General features: G+C 36.9%; 2 protein-coding genes across 4 annotated transcripts; both read right to left on the bottom strand.

Moving 5' to 3' along the window:
- Positions 1–246: 246 nt before the first annotated feature.
- On the bottom strand, positions 247–2,783 carry LOC125195194 (zinc finger MYM-type protein 1-like). Its single transcript, XM_048093379.1, has 3 exons — positions 1,223–2,783; positions 880–1,049; positions 247–795 (listed from the first exon to the last, which is right to left on the bottom strand). The coding sequence occupies exons 1-3, from the start codon at positions 2,781–2,783 to the stop codon at positions 247–249; spliced, it is 2,280 nt and encodes a 759-aa protein (XP_047949336.1).
- Positions 2,784–6,860: 4,077 nt separating this feature from the next.
- LOC125191667 lies at positions 6,861–12,465 on the bottom strand. 3 transcript variants are annotated; one of them, XM_048089060.1, is made up of 4 exons: positions 12,211–12,465; positions 11,639–12,119; positions 7,249–10,064; positions 6,861–7,167 (listed from the first exon to the last, which is right to left on the bottom strand). In XM_048089060.1, exons 1-4 carry the CDS (start codon positions 12,231–12,233, stop codon positions 7,140–7,142), a joined length of 3,348 nt encoding a protein of 1,115 aa, XP_047945017.1. In that variant the 5' UTR covers positions 12,234–12,465; the 3' UTR covers positions 6,861–7,139. The 3 variants fall into 3 exon arrangements, with proteins under 3 accessions (XP_047945017.1, XP_047945018.1, XP_047945020.1); XM_048089061.1 differs by having other exon boundaries at positions 7,249–10,055; XM_048089063.1 differs by having other exon boundaries at positions 6,861–10,064.
- Between the last annotated feature and the right edge of the window lie 813 nt (positions 12,466–13,278).

Raw genomic sequence — 13,278 nt, 5'->3', positions numbered from 1 at the left:
ATAAAAGTTAAGAGGGATCGATTTGTTCAAGTATGCGAAATGATAAAAGGTTGTTTTGGAAAGTGACTTGTAAATGAGACCTTGCTCTCTACCTTAACTGATTTCATGCAAGTGGACTCAGGGACGGAACTAGACTTTCAAATAAGCCGGTGCTGAAATCCTTAAAAATAATAATAACAATAATAATATAATAATAATAACAATAATACCAAAAATTTCAATTCAAATATAACGTCTTTACAATTTTTACGAGGCTCTAGATGATAATTGTTTCCGACGTGTCGCCATTTCTTGAAATCGTCGAAGAATGGCCTCATTTTCAATTTTGTTAAAAATATCCTTCTCAATGTATACAACTAAGATATCATTCATCCAACCGTCTCCCATTCTGTTTCGCAAATCAGTCTTGATAAATTTCATCGAAGAAAATACTCTCTCAACAGAGGCGGTCGCAACAGGAAGGATCAGAGTCAATTCAATCAAACGGTATACCAAGGGAAAAGCCTTATCTCTTGTGGTAGCGACCAAAATCTTTGCAAGATTTCCCAAATCTTCAATATTGGAGAACTCGACTTTATCAACTATATCACTGATATAAGTTTTAAGTTGATATTGGAGAGCCATACATTCAGTGCACGAGAAGTCATCCGGATAAAGTTCTGCGAGACGGACCAACTTGTCGATATTGAAGCTAGCAAAGGAGTTTCTTGGACTAAGGCAATTCATGCAAATAAGCAATTCTGTATTTGTTTCTGGGAAACGATTTTCCATCTCTTGAATAACTAAATCAAGAACCTAATAATTATAAGTAGTATGAAATTAGAATACAAAGAAATATTTAATAATAATCATAACTAAGAAATAAAATAGAAATCGTACCTGACAGTAAACCTCCACCTTGTAATGATGATAATTTGTAACGCGTTCCCCTCGTTTCATTCGCACACCAAACTTGACGGCATCATCCATATTGATGACATCAATGGAATTAGTCACACAAAACTCTTCAACCTGTCTCACGAATTGGTTCCATCCATTCTCCCGAAAGTCTTGCAAAGTCCTTTTAGTTGTATCATCAAAGATATAGCTTGAACTATATTTTGATCCCGAAGTTGCAAAACTTTTGACAAATCATTTGTTGACCCAAGCAACTCAATCATCAAGTGTAAAATAAAAACAAAGTCATAGCTTCCAAGCCTCATACTCAATGTTTTTGATATACCTTTATTATCTGGATTAGTACCATCTTCATACACATTTTCAAGTACTTCAATTACCGATGACCACATACCTTTTAGACGAAGCAAAGTAGTGAAGTGTGATCCCCATCGAGTGTCACCCGGCCGCCTTAAACTCATCTCTTGATTTAAACCTCTTCCACTTTTAATCTCTTCCCTTTCTAGAGATTTGACAATTTTCTCATGCTCAGCTTGTCGTAGTTTGTCTCTCCTTTTACAAGATGTTCCACATGTATTTACAATCATAGTGACAATGGTGAAAAAATCACTTATAGCACCATGTTGTTTTGTAACATTTACCACGACTAGTTGGAGCTGATGAGCAAAACAATGGATGTACTTCGCAGATCTATTTTCATTCAGTATAAGGGTTTTCAGACCATTGTACTCACCCCGCATATTTGATGCACCATCATAGCCTTGACCTCTTAACCGTGATAAAGATAAAGCATGCTTAGCAAACACTGAGTCAATCCCTTCCTTCAATGACTTTGCTGTAGTATCAGTGACATGTACCAAGGCTAAGAATCTTTCTATAATCTCTCCATTATTGTTCACGTATCTAATAACCAAAGCCATTTGCTCTTTTATCGATGAATCTCGCGCTTCATCAACCAATAGAGAGAATTTGCGATTTTCAATATCTTCCAAAATAACTTTCGTAGTCTCAACAGCACAACAATTTGATAATTCCTTTTGAATCAAAGGACTAGTCATCTGATTATTACGTGGAGCGTTCTCCAATGTAACTGCAGCTACCTCTTCTTTATGCTCACAATACCATTTAAGTATCTCTAGAAAGTTTCCCTTGTTTGTAGACGCAAATGATTCATCATTCCCACGAAATGGCAATCCCTGTCTTAACAATAATCGAATCACATCTAAAGAAGCAGTCAAGCGAATGCGGTAGTTGACTTCGTCTTCCTTATCATATTTCCTCAAATTGTAATCAACACTTTGTCTTTGATTTTTAAACCCTTCAAAAAGTATTCTGGCCTGATCATGTGTGCTATTTGCTGAACCTTCATGTTCTCTAAAAATAGCAAGCGCCTTTTTCCAATTTTTAAAGCCCGTACTCACGAATACATCATCTCCAAAACGATTGGCATTAATAGGCTTGAAAAGATAACACCAAAAACAAAATGCCGCTTCTTTTTCAACACTATATTCCAACCATATATGTTTTTCAAACCATTTAGCTTGGAAGCTCCTTTTCTCTTTACCATACGAAGTTTTCCTAAAGACATGACCTTTCGGTTGACAAGGCCCCTTAGAGACATATTCTCTTCGAATGCGATCCCTTATTTGAACATCATAACTAGCAATAGGACTCCGTAGCCCCGGGTCACTAACTATGTTTTCCGGATTAACTTCAATATTTATTCTTTCTTGATTCAAAATCGCATTCGGGTCACTAACTATGTTTTCAGAATTAGCTTCAAAACTTGCAACATTGATTCCATCCTGGTTCACAGTCGAATTCGGGGTTGCAATACTCGAACTAGAAGTTGAATCATTCCTTGATTTTTTAAAATATCGATGCATAACTGTAGCCAAGAATAAACAAGATTAATTAGATAATTTGCATTCGTACATTTTAAATTATTGCAACGTGTAATCTACTAATAAGAAAGTAAGATACTGCATTAGAAAAACATTTATGTTAAATTCATGCCACAACTGCATATTTTTATATATCAAATTGTAATGATTCAAAAACTTGTGTTATCACAATTCTCAAAGGTTAATTATGTTTTTCCTATTCAAGCAACAGAATTAAAATCATAATAAATAATTTTAGATTTCATGCCTTAAATCAAAGTAAAAAGTTAAAATCACAATTAGAATCAAACCTTTTAATTTTTCTACAAGTATAGGAGACCCTTGACCTCTGATTTCTGATATGATTTTGCGGCTGCTGTAATTTGCGTGCGCCTCCGATATGATTTTAATTGGAGAAGAAGAAACGTTACTTGTAGTATAAATTTGGGCTTCTATATTCAATAAAGGCTATTTTAGTTTATCTATTATTATTATTATTATCATTATATATTAAAGGCCCAAGTCTAATACTCCAATCCAATATAATTAATGACCCAATTTAGAAGCCCAATTTCACCATGTGTCGTCTTCTTCAAATTGGGGGTCTCTCAACCTCTTCGCCTCTTCCAGAAACTCACAGACGCAGTATACATAAAAATTCAGGCTATCCGAAGCCGGGGCGGAAATCCGGCGGGGCGCGGCTGCATAGGGGGGGGTAGGGGTCCGGTTCCGGCCAAGCCCCCGCTGGAGCGGTGGCTTGGCCGCCGGTATCTCCGTCCCTGAGTGGACTCTACTAACCAACTATAGAAACTACGCCTTCTAATACACCTTCTACCATTCAATTTCCATCCTTCCATCTCTTTAGCTTCTAAATCTAGTTTTTGTTGGCTAGATCAATTTCTACTCTTTTAACATTTGGTGGAGTATATCTTCCAAGTAGCAATTGGTTAATTACTTTTATGTCCCCTAATTTAGTAGTAGTAAAATATTTGTGATTAAATCTTTTTAATAAAGTGAGTTTAATCCGTTTGCCCTTATTTTGTGGAAATTTGAGAAATTTGGTGCTTTCCGATGACTATGAGAAATTTTAGCATGCTAGGACTTCGACTCTTTCAACTTTTTAGCCTTATCAACCCAAATTTGATGAATAATATTATAAGAAATACTTTTTTTTTTCGTATGAAAATAAGTATTTTAGTTGTGAGCGTGTATACCTGTCACCACAAAATCCCGAATTTTAAAAGTTTTTGGCAAAATTAGGGGAAAATAGATCAAAATTTAGTAGAATACACATGCAACTAGTTAAAAACTACTCTCTCTGTCCACGAAAAATAATCTCATTTTGCCATTTTGGGATGTCCACAAAAAATAGTCTCAATTTTAAAATTGGAAAGTTTCACCCTCATACTTTATCCACCTTTTCTCGTCACTCTCATACTTTACCCACTTTTTCTGCCTATCTCTTTAACAATATCAATTTCTCATTAAAACTTGTGTCGTTCACAAATGAAATTATTTTTTAGGGATGGAGAAAGTAACTGTCATCTTCTCCGACGTGTACAACTGATTAACAACTGATCATGCCAAATTCATTTTATTGACGTATGTCTTTCTACAATATTTTTGTTGTACTAATAATTTAATGTTTACATTAAAAAATGAAAACAATAAATAAAGTTTCAATTAAATATATGAAAATGACAGGGTGTCAAAAAAATTTATTTCAATTTCATGTGTGAACCACAAAGTTTTACACTGGATTATTGTGTGATCTGTAGTTTTCATGAAAAAAATATAATTGAAACATTAAATAAACATTCGTATGATATATATTAGAATCTTTAATAGTAAAGTATTTGTCATGCTATAATTTATAATTTCAAAACATAAATTTCTACATAATAATCTCTTACAATTAGAAAACAATACACACAATAAATAGGAGTATATAATACTATAAATAAATAGCACGAGAGTATCGTTTAGCCGATTCGTTACTATCTGGGCCATTATTAAATATTTTTATAAAATTCTCGAATACAAACTACGAAAGAAAACAACTACTAGATAGCATATTATCCAAACCCTATTTCTAAACTCACAAATCACAATATATACGTAGGCCCGACAAAATTCAACTCGGATGGGGTGTTCAGTCCATTCAGGCTGAGCTATGAGAAATGCTACATTTTAATGTTTTAAAAATAATTTAGTAATATATAAAATAAGAAAAACATTACACATAATGCTTACTTATAATTTAACAAAAGTGGTAGTAACTAATAACGAACTTCGTCTTCGTCAAATATGACTAGTGATATCAGATGGAATAAAAATAAAGTATTTTCAGAAGGGGCAAAATAGGAAAAGCCGTAATTATAGGCACGATGAAAAAGTTTTGTGACCGAAATGTGGTGTGCATTATTGTATGATAGATGACATGTACCAATGTCATCCTACTTAGTTTGCGTCCAACTTTTGTACATGTCCTTATTAGTAGTATATAATCAACGTTAATATTTTTAATTTATTAACTTTCTTATATTTCAACAATTACTTACACAACAAACCACTACCATGAAAAAACCAAATCCTAGAAATCCATCTCCCTTAACTTCGAAAAAAGGAATAAAACTGCTAAATTCGACTTTTGATTTGTATATGTATTTGAAAATTTTGTGGGCTCTTTTCATAATTTATGAGATATATTATTACATTATTTATTAATTTGATTGAGCAAATTAATTATACTCCGATTAACTTACTATCCCAAATTAAGTAGAATAAATACACTTCCTTAATCTTTGTGAGAATCTATAGGAGACTATAATTTTGGACGTGTTTGTAAATTAGAGGATTAATTTGTAAGCCTCACTCGAAAAAAATTGGTCCAAAGACTAATACTACGGCAACAGCCGGTGCATGTGCGGTTTGCAAGATTGTATCTTGAGATTAAATATGTAGTGGGTTTGGTTCATGAGATTAAATCTCACAACTCAATCTAAGATGGATAATCATGTGTCAATTAGTTATGATCAACCTTCTCCAACTAAAATAATCTCACATTTTAATCCTAGATTATGTATCGATATTATTTTATTTAAGAAACCGAACATCACTCTAATAGAAAGGAACTGACCCAAAACTGAGTTTATTGATATCCATTCATCTCTATCTATCATGCCATAATAGAAATTTTACGGCAAACCAACCAACAAAACCTAGGAGAGCTTTAAAGAAAAAAAAACAAAAGGAAATTCAATTATAAGAACTAAGATCTATTTTCAATCATTTGTTTTGCTTAACGAATACAATCACATCAATGCAAATTCACATTTTGCATCTTATTCATTGAGAGGTGCATAAGTGCATTCAAATTTAAGTTCTCAGCCAATACATGCATGGAGACGGATGCTTATCGATAATTTCTGATTTAAAAATATTTGTAAATAGGTCAAGCATCTTAGAGCATCCGCAATGGTTAATAGGCCAGCCATAGGCCAGTCATTCTCTCCTCTGCCACGTCAGCAACACTAAAAAAACCACCTGCCACGTCAGATTTAGGCCAGCCATAGGCCAGCCGCAATAAAAACAATTCAAAATATACTACATTTACGGAATTAAAATTACGATTAAAATACGGAATTAAATTTAGACACGTGTACGGGAAAATTCATTAATTGCATTTTAAAAAGTTACATAGATAAAAAAAAAGTACATGCATAATAAAGAAAAAAAACTATCGTCGTGCAGTCCTCCGTGCCCACAACTCTTCAATTATATCCTTTTGGAGTTGAATATGAGCATCCACTTGGCGCATGCTGGCAAATTCCTTGAGTCGGCCGGCTTCATCGAGGGGTACCCCCTGTCGTACACTGGTGTAGGGTTCAAAAATTGTGGACCAATTTTGAATTGCCTCAACTCCCAATATTTATGACCCATATTATTTTTTAACCTGCCAAAAATATAAAATTAAATTCGCTGAAAAATATGCTACACACACTAAACTATACCATTTTCCAGTTTTGAATCCTTGATGGCAGTTATCAGATTTTGTACAATTGAATTTCTTTTCCCAAATTAACACTATCATTTCATTCAACACAGCAATAAGTCTGTTACATAACCACGCGTTATCAAAGATAGTTCACTACTTGGTTAATTTCAAAAACATATTCCACCTTCGAAAATAAATCAAATAGTTGCTTGCACACGATTGCTCCATGGTCTTCACCTTGAAGTTTCGTGATGCTATGCTTACTCAACGCTCACATGATCGCAATGTTTCAAATCACTTCCTCGGACTATTATTCATGGTTGAGCATTCCAAGCGCAGCTCAACAAGCTACTTGCACGAAATCACTGCTTAAACACGGGTGCTTTCCTGCTGTAAGTAGAAGATGCATAAGTGGAACCAAGTATTTACATTACAAGATTCACCGTTAAGGTCGAAACATATCCTTAGCACCTGAACATCTCTGCTGCATTTTCAGAATCTGAGAATCTGAAACCTATGTTAGTAGTAGGCAGAGAGATGTCGTGATCTGTAGAGCTGGTGCTATCGTGATCCTTTTGCCGAAGAGGATTTATTACATGCTTCACTCCAGCAGTAATCTTGATGGGACTGGTTCTTGCATTCTCTACGTAGGAACCCGACGATGGTGGAATAGTTTGTCCATCCTCAATAGTCGGAACCTGTTCATCGGACATCATGAATCCTGGACTCTGTGTAACTGAACATGGTTCAAATTCTGCACCTTCCATACCTTTAACAGTATCCTCAAAGCCAACGCAGGAGTCTGGTTTTCTAACAGCACGTTGATGACCTTCATGGAATCCTAAGATAGGCCTCTTCAAGGGCTTAAAGGGAGCATTCAATTTCTTCCCAATGTCAAGGCTTCTAATTCCAATCCTTGATTTGAACCGTTCTTTGATCATGTTTGGATTTCCAAGTTTTCTTTGCATATTAGAAACAGGAAGAACCCCGGAATAGTAAGGCACAGGACCCAATGGAGACGGAGCTACAGACTGCAAGGCAGAGCCGGACGACAAAGGACTGAACGTGAAAAAATCATCGGGTTGAAAGGACACTGAATCATTAATTGCGCAACTAGTTCCAGGGTTCAGATATGGATGATCGCGTCCCAGTGCATAAGATTGGCTGTTACCTAACTGTGCTGCCCTTTCTGAGACATCAAAGCACGAAGGGTGCAGGCCCAAAGAAGATCTTGGAGGCCAGGAAGAATTGGCATTCCCATCAAGATCTGGATGCATGAAAGGAAATTTGATGGACGATTTTGGGGAGTAATTCAGATTCTGCTTGTTTTTCAGATGAGTGGCACTGGGATTCATATCAGAATGTAGTTCCTGATATGGAGCCGTTGCTGTAGGGAGCTCAAGGGTAAACAACTGAGAGTCGTATCCGTTGGCATAGGGCTCAGAGAACAGACACTTGTTGTTATAAACTTCAGAAAATGTACCTGAAGAAAGGCCACCAGTATATAATTTCTGAGCATGGTCGTCTGTTCTTGTAAGAAACAAGCTCGTGCACGTTGAGCTAGTTTGACTATCAAAGTGAGGGAGAGGATACGTGCTTTCTGATCTGTGATTGACTGTTATCTCTGACGGATAGAAAACAGTTTCTCTCAACTGCCTAAAAGATGGTTCATTCGGATCATTTTGATAATGAAGCTCGTCTATGATCTGCTTATCCTTCCACATGCGTCCATCCTCAAATCCTTGAATGCTTCTTCCCCCAACTTCAAATTCCTTACCCATCAAACGCATTGTTGACTGAAACTTCTCATTTTCAGGACACCTCCGAACCTGATTTTCACCTCTGCATATGGTTTTTGCCCGACTGTGAAAGGGATGATAGTTTGTTTGAAGAAAATCCAAGTGGTGATTTTCTCTTTGAGACTCAATGATGCCCAATCTTGATGGAAGAACAGAAACAGCATTCTCTTTCACGTAGCTCTCGACAGGGAAAAGATTCAACTGGCCCATTGAGGACGTTTGACTATCCAAGTCTCTGTACTCTGAATCATGGCCTGAGAACTTTGAGACGGCGTTGCTTGGCAGAGATAAACCAATACACTGAGCACCGCTAACATTTGAGTTCATCATGTGGTCAGCCTCCCTCGTGGCACTCGAGTTCAACGCGATCAACTCTCCTTGTGAGTTAAGAGGTAATCCAACAAACTCCTCGTCAATGCTATTGATCCTTCTTCCACGAACATCTACAGTCTGGCTCCCAACTGGTAGTGATGAGAAAGTCTGAAACATTTCATTGGGAGAAAGACGTGGAAATGTTTGAAAATGGATAGAATGAGCACAATTTACAACTGTGTTTTCAGGAGAAGCTTGAGTTAGTTTGTATGCCCCTCTCATATTTGACGGGTGAGATACTGAAGCGTCAGGATGTGTTCTCAGATAGTCTTTGAAACACAATGGAGGAAATATGGGACGAGGAGTCCCCATATCTTTGTTCAGTCTCCTGCAGGTAGTTTTTGATGAGGTTGTCATCAGCTTCATATTTCCATTTTTGTAGTACCCGTCATGAGGCATGTGAAAGAACCTAGGAGAAAAGACATCCATTGTATTATCTGGAGCATCTGCTAGGCCATGGCCAGACCACTGTGGATTAAAGCTGCACATTGCACGTCTATCTGACCATCCAGATCTGGTAGAATATTCCCCTTCATATTTCTGTTTTCCAAATGTAGTTGAATCAACATCAAAGCTAGCGAACACCTCGTTAGTTTCAAGTCCAGCACCTGATTCCTTTCCTGTTCTAGTAGAAGCATCCTCACTACCACTGGTTTCCAAAACAGTTGAATCTTTTTCCAACTCTACAGCATAGTCAGCATTGCCTACATCGGAGCCACAATCCTTTTGCTTCACAAAACATTCCACAGATTTAGTTGGTTTTTGATTTAGTCTAAGAACTTCACCATTCTCTGAGAAAGTGACCTGTTTGTTTGCCTTCTGGGGATTCAACTGCAAGATACAGTTCTTTGACTGCTTTAGGGAAAATTCTCTGTCAGGATTCTTTAAAATACTACGCACAGGAAGCTCCAGGTGTCGGTTTTGTTCAATAAACTTAGACGAATTACAAGGCACGAGTTTCTTATACAGACCCAAATGCTGTAGTCTTGGTTTCATCTTGGGGATGGATGAGAAATCATGAATGTCAGTGTCTACTTCCTTGCTGTATGATACACTAGAGTTTCCTGTCGATTTCTGAGTCCGCAGTTTAAGTTTAAAACGATTTTCCTGAAACAACTATTACAAGCGTGAAAGAAAGGAATGCAGTTTACGGATAATATAAATCAAAAGTTTCGAAAATAAAAGATACTACTAGAGAGCACCAAAATGAAGTAAGAAACTTACAAATTCACACTGGACATAACATACATTAGATGAAATTATTATCTATATTAGATTGTGACCGTGTACCAGAAAACATACTTAGTTTATGTGCAACCACAAAATGTCATATTCAATCTGTATAACTAAACATTAGATTATTATGGGCTCCTATACAGTAAGCTTGTAGACATTTTTTCTATTCATGTCTATTATTTTATGTGTCAACTTGATCACAAAGGATCTAACTTTAACCTCTCTATTGTGAAGACCTTATCAGACAAGGCCCACAAAAAAGGTGAGCTAACATACTAGGCATACTTCTACCACTATCTCCCCCATGATTCCATTCTTGATGATTAGCACAACATAAAATACTCGTGTTATAGCATCTCATATTGGAGAAATTGCATTGTAGTTCACTAATCCCCACTCCAACTTTTGGTGTACAATTTCCACAGTGCCAATTTTCTTGATTGCAAAAGTTTCAACGCGGCATAATGCTCCTCTCCTAAGGAGAACCAACATTATTTTTAGTTGAGGCTTCTCAAATACAGTTAAAAATAACTTATCAACCACCCCCTCCACCAGCATATTGCTTCAAGATTGTATATTACTCTATCTTACTAGTACATAAAATCACAGTAGTCTGAGATACAACAACAAGTGTTATAGGCTTATAGTATGTTGCAAATACCCAAAAACAATAACTTGACCATATGATCTCATTCATATTAGTTCATCCATTTTCAACTAGCATTACACGTTCACTCTTAAGTCATACCAAGTATATGGTCATCCTTAAACCACAACACCCCAAAATCAGATAATTAACTTCCGAGCTTCTGATTGATTTCATACAACTTCAGATCACAAACAATATCATTGCACCCACCCAAAGCACACATCCTCTTAGTAAAACCTATGCAAAACAAAGAAAGCAGCCTAATCGAGCTTTGAGTAAAATTAGCTCCACAAATAAACAGTATTCCTTGAATTCTAACCCCTCAAAAAGAAAAAAATTGGGCATTCGACCCACGCCAAAACTGGCCTTAGATGCCATGACAATGATTGCTCAGGAGAAACATATGCAAACAGTAGAAAAAACAGCATAATTAATGTACACCGCTTTCAATCTCATAAAATACTTCTGTCCAATTCGTACACAGCACAGCTGGACTACCATAACCTCTTCCCTAATAAGCTTCTCTAATCTTCTTAACCACATTCTCTTGTTTATTTTATTTTATTCTTTACTAAAAATCTCATTGCTACACTCAAAGATGCACAGTCTCTCACCAGCTTTTTCAGCGATTGATTCTATGCACTACGGTATAAAAGTGACCCAAATTTGCAGTGTGGTCTGATTGAATTGATGTAGTCAAGATCAAATAATTCAATGAACTGTTTGAGACCCTTGATATTTTATGCTAAATGCGACCCTCCAAATTCCCAAATCCACAACAAAATGCAGTTAAATGAATGCATACCTTGTCCGAAACACCGATCTTATCGCCCCGTTTCTCCACCTTCTTCCGCTTGATTTTCTTCACGGCTCTCAACGCCTTCCTCAAGATAGCATCTGTATTCTTCATCTTCCTCGACGCTCGATTATTATCATCATCATCTCCATCCTTCTCCGGGTTTATAGCCGGCGGCGCCACCGCAAATATCTCCAAAATTGACCTCTTTTTGGTGGCTCTCATTTTCCCTTTGAGTGACTTGAGTTTCCCCGCTTTCACGCCCTCCTCGGCTGAATTTCTAGAAGACGTTTCGCCCCTTTGGTAGGTCTGTTTCTGAGAATGAATTGTGAGTTTGTGGGCTGTTTCGGAGGTGAGTTCATCAAGCCACCAGGTGAATCGTTTGACGACGATTGGAGGCAGCAGCGATTTCACAGTTTGGTCGCTGAAATCCCCATCGAAGGGCCAGCAGTTCACCACGTTTATGCTCCTCATCCTCGAAGCATATTCCCTAGCAAGAAAATTAGGAAGCATTACTACATAAACGCGTGTAAAGAAACCCCAGAAATGGGGGGAAAAGGGGGCTATAATTAACGACTCACCGTATGGAAAACCCCCCTTCCATCTCCACAGGCAGCGCTTTGGGGGAGAGAGAAAGAAAAAGGTGAAAGGCAAGAGTGGTCAAACGAGAAACCAAGGCAGTGAAATCTGTGAGATAGTGCGTTGTAAAAGCAACAGATTCACAATTGAGGGAAAACCGCAGCAACCTAGCTAGGTAGAGAGAGAAAATCGGAGAGAGAAACAACTACAAACTAGACGCATATTATGGAGATGGAGATGAGTAGAGAGAGAGAGAGAGAGAGAGAGAGAGAGAGAGAGAGAGAGAGAGAGAGAGAGAGAGAGAGAGAGAGAGAGAGAGAGAGAGAATAGAGAATAGAGAAATGGGTTTCCCGCTCGAAGGGAGAGGGCGTGATGTGGTGTCAATCCCCATTTTCAGCTTCCCTATTTACGACTGAAAGTGACCTATCGGACCCACCCCACCCCCTTCACCTCCAACAGTATAAAAGTGTTCCATCCCATTTACTACAATTAGCTCACTTTGTATATACACTCCAGCCAACCCTCTCTACCTCTATAGTAATAATATGTACTACTACTACAATTTATTTCTACACCTATTAACTAATGCAAGCTACGAGTGCAAGACATTGCAATAAATTTTCAATTTTCCACCATTGCACTATCTAATTATTAATAGGTGTGAAATATCTATCTTCGTCACATCTTTTATAAACACCATTATTTAGTCACGAGTATGTGGTGAGACATGTATAGCAGCAACACATTCAAATGCACAACAATAATTTTTTTATAGGGAGTAAGGACTATAAAGAAAAGTACTACTACTATTAAAAATTTACCAGTTGTAATTAGGGTTGAACATGAAAATAGAAACACAACAAGCTTTGGTCTAATTAGTTTAAGCACTTTAATCACCATTTCCCTATCAAGATAATGACTTGCTCTTCATATTGGAGAAAGATTTGACTCGAAATTTGCAACCAAACAACAATATTTAGTAATTGCCTGCTAAATGTCCAATAATTAGTAGTAGGATGTACGAGAACAACGCATCGTAGACAAGAGATGAAATGTAGTTTGGAAATATG

Source organism: Salvia hispanica, chromosome 6, assembly GCF_023119035.1.
Source record: "Salvia hispanica cultivar TCC Black 2014 chromosome 6, UniMelb_Shisp_WGS_1.0, whole genome shotgun sequence".
NCBI classification, from domain to species: Eukaryota; Viridiplantae; Streptophyta; class Magnoliopsida; order Lamiales; family Lamiaceae; genus Salvia; species Salvia hispanica.
This window is presented reverse-complemented; position numbering and strand designations above follow the sequence as displayed.